The 17,180-nt window shown below is 42.0% G+C and overlaps 1 protein-coding gene across 15 annotated transcripts in view; it reads right to left on the reverse strand.

Annotated features, from left to right (window-relative positions):
- Positions 1 to 1,746: 1,746 nt before the first annotated feature.
- The window catches only part of Syne1 (spectrin repeat containing nuclear envelope protein 1), a 444,430-nt gene continuing 428,996 nt past the window's right edge, over positions 1,747 to 17,180 (reverse strand). For 11 of the 15 annotated variants that reach the window (XM_029482403.1, XM_029482399.1, XM_029482401.1 and 8 more), the window contains 5 exons: positions 16,245 to 16,373; positions 14,264 to 14,476; positions 13,107 to 13,199; positions 11,711 to 11,769; positions 3,258 to 3,614 (listed from right to left, as the gene is read on the reverse strand). In XM_029482403.1, the coding sequence (XP_029338263.1) occupies positions 3,374 to 3,614; positions 11,711 to 11,769; positions 13,107 to 13,199; positions 14,264 to 14,476; positions 16,245 to 16,373 (735 nt within the window). In that variant the 3' untranslated portion in view covers positions 3,258 to 3,373. Of the gene's footprint in view, positions 3,615 to 11,710; positions 11,770 to 13,106; positions 13,200 to 14,263; positions 14,477 to 16,244; positions 16,374 to 17,180 lie in introns of all 15 variants that reach the window. The other 4 variants (XM_021175092.2, XM_021175091.2, XM_029482408.1 and 1 more) reach the window with 3 other exon arrangements.

Here is a 17,180-nt window from a genome sequence, read left to right on the forward strand (position 1 = left end):
TGCCATCATCCAAGTAGATGTGTAAATGCAGATGCCCTGGCCCTGCCCCAGAGATGGATGGAAGGTCTGATGTGAGTTCAAGTTCTTCAGCTTACTAAGCCCTGGAACAGACTTCTGCTGAGATGGTACCCAACCTACCCCATGGCAGAAACTACAGGAGACAGCTTCAGGGCCTTGTAAGTGCCCCAGATTGGTCTAAATAATTTATTTAGCAGAATCTATAAACTTGAATATTTAGGGGACTAGTGTGGCTGAGGTGGTGAAGGAAGCAGAGAGGACATAAAGGAAAATGGGAACCCATCCTTTCAAATTCAGAGAGCAGCCAATGTAGACCAGTACCCAGTGAAACTTAGAAATATATTCGTATATTTGTATATGCTCCTCCTAAAATTATCAATGATAAATTATAATTTAATTTGCACCAAATCACTCTATAAGAGTTATAGTTGGCAAGGTCATAGGGTAGAATAAAATCATCTTTCTTTCTTTTTTTAATATTTTTTATTTGAGATAGCATCGCACTGTAAAAGCCCTAGCTGGCTTCTAACTCTTCAATTGTCCTGTCTTTGCCTGACGATGGTGTGTTGGCATCTTATTTATTAAAGCATAAATACTAGAGGAGGAAATTTTCATCTTACCTAGTAGTTAAGGATCAAAGGAGCTTAAAGGAAAAACAGTGCTCTAAAGGGAGGCTTCAGGAAGATTCACGGACCATGTGCACCTTTGGGATGGATGTGAGCAGAGGGCTCTGACAGGGATCTTATGGAGCTTTTCCAACTGTGCAAAGGGAACAAAGGCATGTGCATGAAACTGGAATCTATGAGATCTGATTTGCTACAGAGCAAGAGGCCTCTCGAGGTTCCTGTGTGCATACACACCTCCTCTAGCTACCTTTTCCCTTCAGTACACCCTTCCCTTCTAGCTCCATTCATTAAAGAAAAAAGAAAAAAAAGCAAGTGTGGGTAAAACCCCAAAATTTAGAACAGAGTCAAAAGGGCAATATTAGGAGTTTCTCTCTAGTTTTCATAAGGAATATGTGAATTCAACTTCCTGTGTACTGAAGTAACAAGAACCACTTTGGGTTTTGTAGTCACAAAGAATCCAACATGTGTTGTGTTCTTCCTCCAAGGCAGTGACTGAGAATGCTGGGATTTCTTGTTAATTCCACTGACCACCAGAGTGATGGGAGTGAGACCGGACCAGCCACTGAGTACACCTGTCAGACTGACCCATTTAGAAAATGTGATTTGGTTTTTGTTCAAATTTGCTCAGGGGGAAACTTGTTCTATGACTTCAATCTCTCTCTCTCTTTCTCTTTCTCTCTCTCTCTCTCTCTCTCTCTCTCTCTCTCTCTCTCTCTCTCTCTCTCCCCCTATCTCTACCTCCTCCTCCTCTTCCTCCTCCTCCACCATCACCAAAGCATCCAAATATATGCTATTGAACATGTAAATAATATTGCCAGACATAAAGTATGGCTTAACACTAACAATGAAAAGATAGTTTAGGTTTTGTCTTAGTGAATAATGAAAATTCAAATTATGTTTTAAAGGAAGAAAAAGCACAGACAAGGGTTTTTTTTGTGACAATGTTCTTTATAGAGTCTATAATAAATGCAAAGAAATCAACAAACAAAAACTTGGCTTTAGCAAACTGTACATTCATAAATATCTTTTTTTATACTATAACATTCAATTTTCTTCACATAAAGCTTTCCATGATTTTATTACATCCAGATTTTCTTTATACCTTTTTTTTTAAAAAGTGCCTTTCAGATTTACAGCCTGTGCCTCTAAAGCAATATCAAAACATCATGCCCCGAAGAAACCAAGGTAGAAAGGAAGCTGCCATATACGTTCCTAAAAATGGTCTGTGAGAAGCTTCTAAAGCCTCCAGCAGGGTGGGATGATAGATTGTACAATACTGACATGGTGCCTGGGAGAGAGGCTTTTGGGTTGATCGAGCAGCACCATAGGAAAGCTGCCCAGATGGCCCAGTAGAAAGAGCCATTGGCTATGCCAAAGGCCCAGATTTCATGGGTCCAGGGAACACTATATGTCCTTATCTTAATTTCTTATTAAGGCTCAGAGTGTCAAATGACACAGTACTAATCCCATATTTTTGTGCCTTCTGCTGTTTACTGTCTATGTCTGAAGGCTAATTTTTTTTTTCACACAGGGTATGGAGAACTGAAGCTGCCGTATGAGGACCTCCGCCTAGATCACGTCTTCTCTAACAGCCTGGGATTGTTTTGGGCCTGTTCCCCTCTTTTTTTTCTTTTAATTGGATATTTTCTTTATTTAGATTTCAAATGTTATCCCCTTTCCTGGTCCCCTCCCCCTCTGAAATCCCCTATCCCATCTTCCCTCCCCCTGCTTCTCTGAGGGTGTGCCTCAACCCACCCACTCCCACCTCCCCACCCTCAATTCCCCTACACTGGGGCATCTATCTATGGGGCCTTCATAGAACCAAGGACCTCTCCTCCCATTGATGCATGACAAGGCCATCCTCTGCAACTAGAGCCATGTGTGCTCCTTGGTTGATGGCTTAGTCCTTGGGAGCTCTGGGGGACTGGTTGGTTGATATTGTTGTTCTTCTTGTGGGGCTGCAATCCCATTCAACTCCTTCAGTCCTTTAACTCCTCTATTGAGGACCCCATGCACAGTCCAGTGGTTGGCTGTGAGCATCCACCTTTGTAAGGCTCTGGCAGGGCCTCTCAGGAGACTGCTATATCAGGCTCCTTTCAGCATGCACTTCTTGAAATCTACAATAGTGTCTGGGTTTGGTAACTGTATATGGGATGAATACCCAGGTGGGACAGTCTTTGGATGCTTCTCCTTCAGTCTATGCTCTACATTTTATCTCCATATTTGCTCCTGTGAGTATTTTGTTTTCCTTCTAAGAAGGACTGAAGCACCCACATTTTGGTTTTCTTTTTTCTTGAGCTTCATGTGGTCTGTGAATTGTATCTTGAGTATTTGGAGCTTTGGGACTAATATTAGTGAGTGCATACCATGTGTGTTCTTTTGTGATTGGGTTACCTCACTCAGGATGATATGTTCTAGTTCCATCCATTTGCCTAGGAATTTCATAAATTCATTGTTTTTTAATAGCTGAGTAGTATTCCATTGTGTAAATGTACCACATTTTCTGTATCCATTCTTCTGTTGAGGGACATTGGGGTTCTTTCCAGCTTCTGGCTATTATAAATAAGGCTGCTATGAACATACTGGAGCATGTGTCTCCATCTCAGGGTTATTTTGACTTGCATTTCCCTGATGATTAAGGATGTTGAACTTTTCTTTAGGTGCTTCTCGGCCATTTGATATTCCTTCTCCTCTTGCTGCCTGCACTTGTGTGGGGATGTCTGCTTGCTTCAGAGTGGAGGAGGACCGTTGGTATATCTGAGCATCGGATGGAAGGATCGGGCAAAGTTGTTGGAGAGGGCACAGCTGTAGTCTTTCTCTGACATGGGTATGAGGCAGGTGAGTCCAATAAGCAGCAGCAGGAGCAGCTGAAAGGGAAGAGCTGCCCGGAGGATCCGAAACAGGAATGCTCGACCCACCCGTTCTGGCCTGGGGTCAGAACGGGAGGAATCGGAGCCATCTCTTGTGGACCTAAGGGAAGAATTGACATAAACAACTCAACTCAAATACAGGATGGGCTTGCTTTAGTGTTTCTTGCTCTAGTGCCTTCCTGGGACATAAAGGGCCATGCAAAACACAACCCAATTTGGCACTGAGTAGTCAGTCTTCCTCAGGGTGCCCATGTCATTTGCCAACCACCATAAGAACTGTGAGCCTTCCGTAGGCTGCCTGGGTCGCTTCCATGTGACCAAAGGAACAGTGCTGCGAAAGGACGCTAACTCGAAACTAAACATCCAATCAGTCAATTAAAGGTGACAAAATGCATCCAACTTATGCTCCCTCTACTCAGTTTGGTGAATATTTTCCAATCAATAATGATAATTGCATAAACGAAATAAACTCAGGATAACTAAGATATAGATGTTTGATGTGGTACTTTCTTGGCTTCAGAATATCAGGAACACAGTTAGAGAAGATGAGTTGTGAGAGCCCCACAGTGTGTCACTTCTAAGCACCCTGAGTAAGATCAAAGCTACGTAGTACAGGGTAAGAATGCCCTCCGTCACACTGCTCAGACCCAGGGAAGATACTTCATCTCAGACTATGCCCTGCTTTCATCGTGCGTCTCACCAGCATCTGCTCCTCCTGGCACTTTCTGATATTAAGTTACTGACTTAAGAAAGATCATACAAGTTTTGAGAATGCTGGGAAATTCAACAGAAGGCAGAACAACTTTGATAAGTGGACTTGCACTTGGCCATTCTTCACTGGCTTTTGGATAAACGTGGGTGCCAGTGTCGATGGAATTTGTATGGGAAAAAGTTAACTGTGTAACCTTGTCTGAAGAACTTAGTGGATATTGATATTAAGGATTTTAAGTAATTTTGTCCAGAATAATGTTTCAACAGGATAAGGTAGTTTCAAAACTGCACAAAGAACAGCAATGAAGTCTGTCTCTGAAACACAAACGATGAAGAGCAGATTCTAGTCTGGTCTGTCACTAATGCAGTGGCTGTGTGTGATCACCACTGTTTCCCAGAGAGGAAAGATTGTCACTTTGAAGCTCCTTCTAGATTGAAAGTGCCAAGTTTTCCCATCTTGCTTTAACTGCATTAGGGAAAGCACAGGGGTTTGAGGCATTCATAAGAAACAGTGGCTGAAGTCCTGAATGTGGAAACAGTTTCTTCTAAGTTGGTGTGTTACTTCACTTCTTATTGGAGCAGTCATTAATGCTCTGTTGGGTTACTTGTGAAAATGGCTAAGAATGGGTTTGGTTTTGTTTTGTTTTACAACAGCTATTTTATGGACATATATATCTAACAGCATCCTATGAGCAAAAACTACTAGCTATACCAGAAGATGGATTTCCCAGGCCCTAATCTGAATTTTCTCAAGAGTTCAGTATAATTAAACATAAGGACTTCAAGTGCCTTTGTTAAGAGAGATATAAAATCTATGTTGGTTACCACTCCACAGGTTTAGATTCTAAAAAGATAGGATGTTTGCAGCTTCCCAGTTGGCTGTTAATTTTGGAAGATTACCTGAGATTAGTGGGGAAGAGGTGTGGTGCCTGAGAAAATAAATGTTACAATAAAAATACAACCTTCTTAAAGGGAACAGAGGAGCTACTCAAATCTGTGATTAAACTGTAAGAGGAGGGTAGGAGAGAGGCCAGTGTTAAAGTCCTAAGCAATTCGCACTGACCTGTGTCTCTAATCTGGTTTTGAACTATAACGGAGGGAGAAAAATCTCCGCCCTAAACTATAACCTCATGTCTCCCTGAAGCCCACAATGAAAGGCAGTGTAACCCTGACCAACTCAGCTTGCCTGAGTGACAGGACTCTTCTAATGAGGCCAGAGAGCTTCCAGTTTTTCAACTCCATATTCTATGTGATTTGTGAGTTCTACTGATTTGTCAATATAAACAGGCCCCAACTGAGAGTCCAAAAGATTGCCTCACCATCTAATGGGAAAATTCCTTGATGCCAGACCTAGCGAGTTATTCCTAACTAGCTGGATAGCAGGAAATGTATGTTTCAAGGAAAAACAGCAAAGCGTAAAATAAATAGGATGTGCCTTACTAAGGGAAGAGGGTGTGAAACAGAAACTTCCTAAGCTACCAATTATAAAATATTCCTGCTTAGATAGGGGTGGTATATGTAGCCCTTTTCCTCATGTCGTAGGTAAGTAGCTAAGGAGAATTAATGTTTATTCTGAAAAAAATGCTAGGCAACACTTGGGTATCCCTCATTTACCCTCACAACTGACACCTGAGATGTGTGCACATTAGCTTCCTCTTCTAGATGATGGAGAGAAGGCTCTCAGGATGAAGACCCGAGTTGAGATCACCAGCAAGGAGCCCAGTGAAGGAAACAGCCTGAGACTTCAATGATCGCAACTTGGACCTTCTTTAAGGATCAGTGTGTGTGTGTGTGTGTGTGTGTGTGTGTGTGTGTGTGTGTGTACATTTTTTGTGTATGTATGGGTGGTTGTGGGACCAAATGTTGATGTCAGATGTGTCCTTCCTATTTTGTGAGACAGGGTCTCTCACTGAACCTAAGCTCATGAACACAGCAAGACTAGCTGACCAATAAAGTGCAGAGCTCCTCTGTCTCTGCCTCCTCAGCACCAGAATTTCAGATATATTTTACTTGGAGGCTGAGTGTCCAAATTCACAGTCTCATGCTTATGCAGCAAGCACAGAACTGAGCCATCTTCCCAGCTCCAGGACTCTGACTCTAACAGTAGTCAAATGACACATTAAAGTTAAATCTATCAAGATCTTCCCTAGACTCTTGCCCACTGCACTCCTTGATCTTGATCTATGACCACACTCTCCACTCTATGATCCTTTGGTTGGTGACATGAACTACAGGCACATTTATGTTACATATAATTCACATGTAGAAGCAAACACCAATGTTTTCTTCCTAAAACATTGGGAAGTAGTTTCCTTGTGTTTAAAATCAACATTTCAAGTCATAAAAGCATTTGTCACATGCCATTCTATCACTGTCAGGGGACTATGCTTCCAGGAAGTCACAAAATCCTCAGGTAGCTACACTTGCTTTTTGGGTATTCCTTTCATTATTTTCTTTCGTTTTTTTCTTTTTTTTTTTTTTTTGGTTCCTTTCATTGTTTCAAAGTAGATGGGTGGCTTAGCATAGTAAGTACCAAAGTCATTTTTTCTTTGATGGCTTACTCAATAGTTTGTTTGTTTTGAAGTGTCCTGAGAAATATAAGATAAAGGGGGAGGGCAGATTCTGTACTGGGTCTTTCTTTGGCATGATCCTTGAGTACATGCTGATGTGAAAATAGTCCCTGGCAAACAGCACTGACCCTAGATAAATGACAGTGCAATGGCTGAAGATGAAGCTCCATTCCTCAAGACCACTTCAACCAGGAGATATTTAGATACTTTAGGGATGGGCAAAGGTCCACAAAACAATTGAGAATTCGATCAAACAAAGCTGGATAGCTCCTCTTTGTCAATTATTACCTTCTGTGAGGTTAAAGGGCAGGATATTAAAAAAAACACAGAGGCTTTGTCATGACCAGTTCATTCCTACCAAGAACTAGAGAGGTTATCATTTGGAGAGCATGGGCTCACATGTGACAGAATCCTTTGAAGGACATGGCACATTTAACAACATCAGAATGTTCTTTAGTAAAATGTAACTGCCACCTGACTTCTACTGTTGATGCCAACTTGGCGAGAAGTAATGGGCTGAGGAGGCAGGGACAAAGAGAACACATAGCACTTAGTGGTTATCAGTGCAGTTGGACTAAATGTCCAGTCTACCTACTGAGACAAGTGTTCACTCAACCTGAAGTAACTGTAAGAATTCTCAGAGTTTCAAAGTTGCTCCATCAGGGTGACTCTGTCTTAGAGATTTCAGCACCAATAGGTTAATCATCTCAGAGTAAAAGGGTGCTTATTTTAATATTAACTTACTGACTTAAGGACATTCAATTTTTAAGAGTCCTGAAAACTTCAATAGAAGACAGAGCAATAGTGATAAGTGGACTTGCTCATGGTCATTCTTCAATGGCTTCTGTATAGACAAGGGTGACAGTGTAGACTGCATTTGTAGGGGACACTTAACTGTGTGGCTGTACCCAAAGAACTCAATCAATAGGGATATTTTAAGTAATTTTGTCCAGAATAACATGTGCATATTCTCTCCAAGTAAATCTATATCTCATCTTTCTCTTCTATTCTTTCAAATTGGCAGAAAAATAACTGTTTTTCCCTTTTCTAGAACACATACTCATGGATGAAGGAGGATGGTAAGGGATGGACCAGGGTCTAAAACCAAATGACACAAAAGAAAGTGCATATAACAAAGAGAACCCCGAGGCCTGGGGATCTGCATACAGTAGGTAACTCAGTTTGCAGATCCCACAGGGCCAAGGAAGATATAATGAGATAATTACATGCGTACATCTTACAAAGCTAGGGGGGGGGTATTTTCAGTTTGTTTTGACACTTGTTAGACAGGATAAATAAATTCCATATGCAGAAATTTCTAGCTGTCCATCTATAGTCTTTGACATTCAGTAGCTCCTAGCTGTGTGCTGAGAAGGCAAGTTGCAAGAAGCAACTGAGGGCTCTGTTATTCCCTCCTTCCAAATGGAATGTTCACCTGGTCCTATGCACACATTGCTTGATTAATCCTACTATGGACATCCCAGTGGGAGAGAGGTGTCTTTTCACTATAGTAGGGTTCCGAGTCTTGTGAGACCTGTGTTCATATTTCTAATCTCTTGTTCTTGTCTGTAAATTGAGGGATCTAGCTAGCCATGTCACAGGGATTTAATGTTAACTGAGGTAACACACACAATTCTTAGCACGGTGCTCAAAACACATTAAGTGCTAGATAAATGCCAGCACCTAACAGTTATTCTCTGTATGGCTATACTGGGGTGTGCTGAGTAATATCCTTGAAAACTGCTGAATTCAGTCTGTTCTCTTGGGAAAACATTTCTGACTTACTAACAATGGTTTCAAAGATATTATTTCCCAAACTGCTTGACTCTTTACCCCCAAACACTGGGATATCCCACTTCAAAAGAGCAAAAGAGAAGCCTGTTGGTGCCCCACCCTACAGTTGTCTTCAGGCATGAAGGCAGCTGCCTCTCCAAGGGCAACTGCTTTATGCTAAGGCTCTTTGGATGCTTTGAACAATGGGCTACCAGGAAGAGTCCAAATGAAGAAACTGGAAAACAAATTTCACCATCAATTGAACAGCACCTTTAGGAGTCCTTTAGTGAACAAGCAAAAGAAACCCCCTACTGGCTTGCTTAGATGTATTTGACTACCTTGAACCAATTTGAAAGGACCCCTCTTTCTTGTGCCTCCTACCAGGACTTCAGCCAGTCCTTTTTGGCTTCTATTCCTTCTTAATTCTCTGTGCAGACGAGGCCAAAACTAAAAGCATCCAGAAAAGTTCTGCCTCTCTGTGTTCTCAGCTGTAGAGTGAAGTCATCCTTCATCCCACACAGGGTGAAGAGAATCACATCTTGCTGAAAGCTAGCACATCACCTTCCCAGTTTCTTAAACTGTTGCTCATCCGTGCATATCTGTATGGAAGACTTTTGGTGACAGGGTTACAGAATCTTAAGTCAGATGCTGGGACCACAAACAGCACTGTTCTGAAGGCACACTTCTATGTGCTTAACCTCAAATGAAACCCCGTAGTATTATGGGGCAGTATAAATGCAGGCACCATTTTATGTTGTGTGTTTGGTTTCTTATAATCTTAGCAAGTTCTTTGGAAGCTCTTGGTAATTGATTCTAGGAATCTCTGGACTCTCATATCTTTTAATGGAAGAAAGCATCATGTATTGATTTTGTAGATTTGGGGCCTAGAGAGACTCTGAGTAATGGGCCTCCATCCAATTAGACTATTGTAATAATCAATAAGAACATGGAATTGCCGACTTAAATTTCAACTGAAATATATAACAGGTGAGGATGTTGTTACTGTTTAGTTGAAAACCACAACAAAATACAACCTCTCCCTTTAAACCAATTCCTTCCCGAATTAGCTCCTTGTTTTCAGAAGATAGCATCTGTCTCTAAATCCCGTGCTTCTTCAGTAGCCTTCCAGATTTGTTGGAGCAGTGCAAGATCAAACACAAGGTCAGTTTCTGTGCCAAAGAATGGATAGCTGCCTAGACTGTAAGTGAGGTGAACATCCCCTCTGTACCCATTGACAGGGTTGAGTGCACCTGATCCAAGGTTCCCTGGAGCTAAGGAGCCCCAGCATGTTCAACCAGAGCTTGTTTGCCAAGGTGTTTGATGGAGCATGTCATCCAGGTAAAGCCTCCTTATAATCGATTCCCTCCCAAGTAACCCGAGAGAGCACTGGTAAATTTTCAGAGGAGTGTTAATTAGTGATTCTGGGCAGAATAGAGCCGATAGGAGCTTCGTGGGTATTGCAGCGAGAATGTGGCAGGCACATTGGTAAAATCTGTTAGGCACATGAAAGCAACTGATGCCCTAAGAAACAACACCTTAGCCATTCAGAAGGCCTAGGTGGCAGCCTAAACTAATTAGGGGAGCAGATAGGTTTGGTATTTGTGACCCAATGGCTACTCTTGCTGCCATCTAACTGCTTCCTCCCTTAATAGCAACATCCCTTTTGTCAGTCAGAGGACTGGATCTGTGGCTTTCTCAAAGGACTGCTATGGGATGGCTTCACCTCTGGTCATGGCACATCCACAATTCATTTGTGGGAGAAGGGGAATTAGATAATACAATGCTCCCTACAGGATGGGATTGCCTTTCCTTGTAGGTAGATGGCTAAGAGGGCATAAGACCACCCAGAGATGACCATCATTATCTGCCTAGGTGCCAGGAAGATTTAGTCAATATTTCATTATTGCTATTTTATTATGGGTTGTTGAAAACAAAACAAAAACAGACCCTTGTTTTCAAACCAACCAACCAACCAACCAACCAAATACAAAAATAAAAGCAGGGGGAGGGGACTACAGTAAAAGGGGGCTTGAAACAAGAAAGCATATAAAAATATGCTCTGTTACTTCAGCTGAGTAAGGATGATGCACAAAATAGCCAGCCCTGCATCGCATGGCTGATAAACCGAAACCATGACTGAGGGCCAGTTTACAGCTATGCATTTCCTCATCTCCATTCAGATTTCTTCTCAGTGGTGATACGTTTCCAAAAGGGCAGATATTTTTATGGGGAACAGGCTGGAACTATGACTGAAAACTCGGCTACTAGAAAAGTATTTTCATTTCCCAAAAAGGAAAAAAAAAAAAAAGAAAGAAAGAAAGAAAAGAAAAATCAGAAAGAAAAGAAAGAAAAAAAATTTTTCTGGGGGAACATAAGCTGAGTGGTGGCAGGTCAGAGGCATACAGACACCACACCAACAACAGAAAAGGCGAAGCGTTGCTAACTGCGGGGGGGAGGGCAACGGGGACCCTAGAGGCAAGTGTGAATTGCAGCAGCATAGGGGTGAGTGAACAGGGCAAGGGCTGCCCCTGGCTTCAGAGTGAAGGAGCTCCCCGAGTGTTAGGAAGGTGAGGGTGCTGCTGGGAGCCAAGTGTTAGGGGAGCAGAAGAGTGCTTCGGCATTTCAAATGAAGAACACCAAATTTGGCTTGGCCATTTTGAAAATCTAAAACCCACAATCTGGATAAAACAGGAAGGTAAAATTAAAACAAACAAACAAACTTGGGAATGTTAGTATATTTTATGCAGATTTGTGGGTTCTGTAAGGGGTGAAATAATTCACTGATCAGTTACCTGCCTTCTTGTAAAATCGAGAAGGGAAGAGGATGATAAAATCTGCCATGAACCAATGGCAGTTGTGCCACTAATTGAATTGCATATTCACGGACACACAGTGTATGTTTTGATCCACAAGATCAGATGGTGTAAATACAGGGAAACAAAATTTTGATGGAAGACAAATTCCACTATGAGATTTACCTGTTCTCTTTGGATAGAGTTCTCTTCCAATCTACTAGGAAGAGGTGAAATATCTCCACTCCCCACCTGAGACACACCAGATTAGAGGCTTCCCTAACTCATGGGCAATTTTTATCATCCTCTTGGGGGATCTAGAACAGGTGGAAACCAGGAGAACAAGGTACCTGCTCTTTGGGCTGCTGACAGAGGGTCCAGGCTGTGAGAGACTACATTTGCCTCGTGGCTGTTTGCAATGAACAGGGGGTAAAGAAAGAAGAATGTTCAGTCCAGGCAAATAAAGACAAGCTAACCAATGAAAACAACTAAGAAGGCAGCAAAGGGCAAACAAATCAAACGCAATGACCGGTACCCATAGACCAAGGAAACTGGCTTTTCTTCAGTGGAAGGAGTGGGCTAGACTCACAGTTATAGTATCAGCCATTTACATTACACGAGGCATGATTGTAGTGTGCACCCATAGTGGGCACAGCCTCTGCCACTCCAGGCTAAAGCACAGATGACTCTGTGTTACAAGACACTCTGTGCACTTAGAGATTCTAAACATGAAGCTTACTTCATTATTCCGTATACTTCAGAAATAATTCACATAGGCTTTTGCCTTCTGGAAACTTAGAGGGAGCAGAGTCCGTAATAAGAGTTTTAAGGGAACTGAGCTGAAGCTCAACATGTCACATCCTCAAGATAAATCAAGACTAAATTTTGAGTAGAAAATCCAGTGTTCCTTCACATTCTTAGACCAGGGTCTGTAGGAAACTAGTGAATGTTGGTAAAAACACAAATGAAAGTCTAGTAAGGATAACACATGTATCAGCATAGAACGTAAGTATATATGACAAAATACAAAGGAAATTATTACTTCTATACTCTAAGGGGAAATGGAATGAATATACTTATAAAGCCAGACCAAAAAGAAAATCAAACAAAAATAAAAACAAGCTCCTATACACAGAGAACTGAGGTCTAGAGGGGAGCGGGGACAACTTTGCTGTCTATCCTCTGTGTGATCTGGTGAGGCAGTTTCCACCATGGGCTGGGTATGGTGTTGGTTTGAGTGGGTGCCCTTTTAGGGTTAATACCCAGAAGTCCTTGGGTGTTATCACTCAGAAGCTCTTTCTCTTGAGAGTCAATGCAACTTCATTGGTCCTATCAATTCAGTGACTCACAAGATGCTCACGGTTCGCCTCTACTGTATGTGGCACTTCTGGGCACGACAATCCACCTTTTTAGTGGGCATGCTGGTGGTAATTTGAAAAAGTGAGCCACCAAGGGTACACATGAGAACCATTTCTAGAAATGACCATTTGATCAAGAAAAAAAATTCTTCTTGCACATTAGCCACACGTTGACCTCATTAAAAGGAAAAACAAAAACAAAAACAAAATCACTCTGTATTATTGCTGAGAATATGCTACAAGGCTGGAGGAATAAATTTACATAGGTAACTGTCCTTTCCTCTTTGGGGACTCAAGTTTTGAGCCTGTGGACCCTGTAGACACAAAGCCTGTCATATCTCACACTTCCCACCCATGGAGCAACTGGAAAGAGCCAACAGAAAGTTACCGATTTCTGTCTGTTTGGGGTACTTCTTCCGGATGTGGGACTCACAGATCCTGAGGTATCCAGCTCATCTGCAGAAGACCATGATGACAAATCCTGCAAGAAAAAAGGTCACATTCAACAACTCCACATCCCAGAGTATCCAGGTACTCAGTTCCCACCTCAGCCCTCTTCACCTTCATCTCTACATCTCCATCATAAAGGTCAGGCACTCGGCAGGCAAACCTGATTCAGATGACAAGACTGAAACCTAGTTCTCCTAGTTTATCGGGGATTTCTTGGTATAAGCTTGGAACTTCTGGAAAACATAGCTAGTGTCTTATTTTTCTGGCTTTGTTATCTCTTTGTGACTTGGGTAGATCAGGCTGATTACTGGCTTGCTGAGGGGGGAGTAGCATGGTGAGGGAAGTCCTCTTTATAAGTACAGGTCACTCAGGAGAGACAGAGTCCAGTGCATTTATGTTCGAAGCAAGTGACAGCTATCTAGGAGTCTGCTTTGTAAGGTCAGGAAAACCGTGTTGCTTCTACTCTGTTGTGACTCTGGGGAGGCTGTACTTTGAATACTTCCAGATGAATGAGCAGTTTCGTGCTTGTGAAAAGATGTCACAACTGAATGTCTGAAGTCTGACTAAGTACCACTGTATCCATAGGCACACGTCTCAAAACTAACAATGTGACCATTGTAGAGTTTATTTAAGTGGAAAAATGGGCCAAAACAAACACATAGTGGTCCATTTCAGTGAATGGACGAATGGCTGAATGGATAGATTCAAAAGGAAGAGTAGACACTCTCCTCAGTGTTTAACACGAAACCCACACACAATGGCTGCTCTGGTCTGTCACAGCTGTATATCAGAAAACATGTCATTTCTTAAATAAACGGTTGAAATTAAATGCCACAGTAGTCACAGCAACAGGGTTGGAGGTAGCAGGCTGAAGAGGTCTCTTGGATTTCACAGAATCAAAAGCACCATCCTGTTATAAAAGTTTATGAGTCTGCTTTTGTATTCTGAGACAGCTCTTGAAAGAGCCATGACAGAGAGTGGCCACTCTGGGTCTGACAAGTGGCACATTCGAGCCTTTCTATGATGGGTGGAGATACAGTGCTTCAGGCTGCTGCCGGGGATGTGATGCCACACACAGTGTCTGAGAGGGCTTACCTGCTGACTGCTTGACATGTCTAGTAACTTCTCAAGATCCTTGATATGATGGCTGACCTCCTTCAGGAGAAGTTTGAGCCGGTTTCCAATCACATGGACCTTTTCTTTGGCTTCTAGACAATCTGAACCTTCAGCATTCACCAAGAGTTGGCGAGACATGTCTTGTAGTGAGGCCACTCTGAGTTGGGACTTCAGCAACTCCTGCTTTATTTGCTGCATGTATGATAGGAGACAGTTCTTTAAGATGTTTCAGTACTTAGAGTAACTTGCCTGCATGGGCTTTTGTATCTGTAGCCTCCACACAGGACTGAAGCTCACATGATGTGACACGGGGGCTCCATGCTAACCTATATGGTCAAGTATGTTCTAAAAGACCTCTAAATCCTTCTAAGCCCAGGGTTCTCATTGGACACATGGGTTCATAGTAAGAACTATGGGGAAGTTTAAACTGAATAAGGGATGTGAAGATATTGACAAAGGAAAGTCCTATGAAAATGGGATCAAAGATAATCTGTTAAACAGAAAAATAAAACATTAAAATCTAGGTACAGTGAAACTCAAATATGGGTATATTCTAAGGTCTAGCTAAATCTTTTTTAAATGCTCTGTGGTGATTGATAATTTCTAAGCTTTTTGCCAGAGGTCAAGGTTGAATAAAAATACGTAAGGACTACTATCTCCTATTGGTTTCAAAGATCCCTCTAATGGTGAATGAAAGCTACTAATTCCACAGTTTAGGTTAATGTGCTCTAAGTGCTATGCTACAACAGTGTGAAGTCACAGAGACAGATAGGATGGAAACACTTTCTCCTGGTAGAACTCAAGCCTGCTCCCTTATCAGCTATAGCAAGCACCCTGCAACACTGTTATATTGTTTCAACATCCTTGAATATGGATTTGCACAGTAAATTCCAGGTGAATTTAGTGCCAGAAAAAGCTTCTATGAGATAGATATATTTTGGTTTTGCAAGATATGGCAGCAAGTTATCTCATAGCTGTCTGCAAACTTGCCACCGATGCTTGTGTCTCTTTTACCTGGCCTATTTAATTCCTCTTGAGTTGTCTTAACTGTCTTTTTTTTTTCATTTAAATAGGTTGAATTCAGTTTTATAATAAGCCACTAAGTGCATTGTGCTATATACTGTTAACTGTCAGCTTGGCAGAATCTACAATTACAACTCTCTGGCCATTCCTTTAGGGGATTGCCTTGGTTGTGAGAGGGACCATTCCTGAAACTGCATAAATGGAGAAGAAGAGCTGAGTGCCAGCACTCACTCACTCACTCACTCATTCATTCACTCATCTGTTTCCTGGTAGTGAATGCAATGTGACCAGCTGCTCCAACCTCCTGCTGCTTGGCCTACCCTGCAAATATGGATGGAACACAGGGCCCCTGATGGAAGAGCTAGAGAAAGTACCCAAGGAGCTGAAGAGGTCTGCGACCCTATAGGTGGAACAACAATATGAACTAACCAGTACCCTCAGAGCTGCGGCTCTAGCTGCATATGTAGCAGAAGATGGCCTACTCAGCCATCATTGGGAAGAGAGGCCCCTTGGTCATGCAAACTTTATATGCCCCAATACAGGGGAACACCAGGGCCAAGAAGTGGGAGTGAGTGGGCAAGGGAGCAGGGCAAGGGGAGGGTATAGGGGACCTTTGAGATAGCATTTGAAAGAAAATATCTAATAAAATTTTTAAAAAAGAAAGAGATATTAAGGGAAAAAATGAGTAAGTATATTTCCCTAAATGGCTGCCTTAATAGACACAATGGGACTGAGATAAAGAACACTTAAGACTAGTGCAACTGGGCAATGAATGGTTAATCATGTTATCCTGTGTGATGTATACAAATGAATAGAAACCCTATAGAATAAAGCTAGAGACTTTAGTTAGAGAACAAGTTCAGAGCATACAAAGGTTTTTTGTTTTGTTTTGTTTGTTGGTTTTTAATGTGCCTTTAAAATTACCAGGAGCTCTCACCATGAGTTGCTTGTGATGGTCCTGAAGTGTCTCTGGGTCAAGGGTTGAATCAATTGGGACAATTTCATTTTTCCTTCTGTCAATGTTTTCTAGCATGAGAAGCAAGGCATGGCTCATTTCATGGAACTCCTATCAAAAACAGAGAGCATAAAATAATAGCAGATATAAATAATTTTCTAGAACAGATTTCAATTTCTTTCTTTCTCTCTCTCTCTCTCTCTCTCTCTCTCTCTCTCTCTCTTCCTTCCTTCCTTCCTTCCTCCCTCCCTCCCTCCCTTCCTTTCTTTCTTCCTTTCTCCTTCTTCCCCTCCCCTTCCCTTTCCTCTCCCTCTTTCTCTTTTACTCTTTCAAGACATGGTTTCTCTGTGTAATAGCATAAGTTCTCGGCTACCATGTAGATCAGGCAAGCCTCAGACTCACAGGGATCTGCCTGCCTGAGCTTTCCAAGTGCTGAGATTAAAGGTGTACACCACCACCCAGCTTCAATTCTTTGCTATGGCTATCATCAGTAAATATACAGCACCATAATGACCAGTAGATGAACCATCTCTGGGGTCAAGAGGCAGGCCCCTGCTTGTGATAGGAGGTATAGTAGCTATGGTCTCATCTCAGCAGCCTTGTTGTAACTTACACAGCATGATTTTATCTGTTTACCTAAAGCTTCTAACTTATCCTTGTGGGACCATTTAGGCAGAAAGCACACTGACATTAAAACACTTAATTTCTAAGAAACAAAACCAAACCTAGTGGTGCTAATAGATAATCTGAAAAGAAACAACTCTCCTCTGTGTGCTCACATTTTTCCATTTTTTTTTAAGACACAGGCTCAATTCTATAGCCCATTCATGCATCTTCTGACATCCTTACTTGACGTTGTTACTGATGAGCCTCTGTATACAAGACACTGCCTTTAGTAGACATGGCAGAAACACAGGA

This window comes from Mus caroli, chromosome 10, assembly GCF_900094665.2.
Source record: "Mus caroli chromosome 10, CAROLI_EIJ_v1.1, whole genome shotgun sequence".
Taxonomy (NCBI): Eukaryota; Metazoa; Chordata; class Mammalia; order Rodentia; family Muridae; genus Mus; species Mus caroli.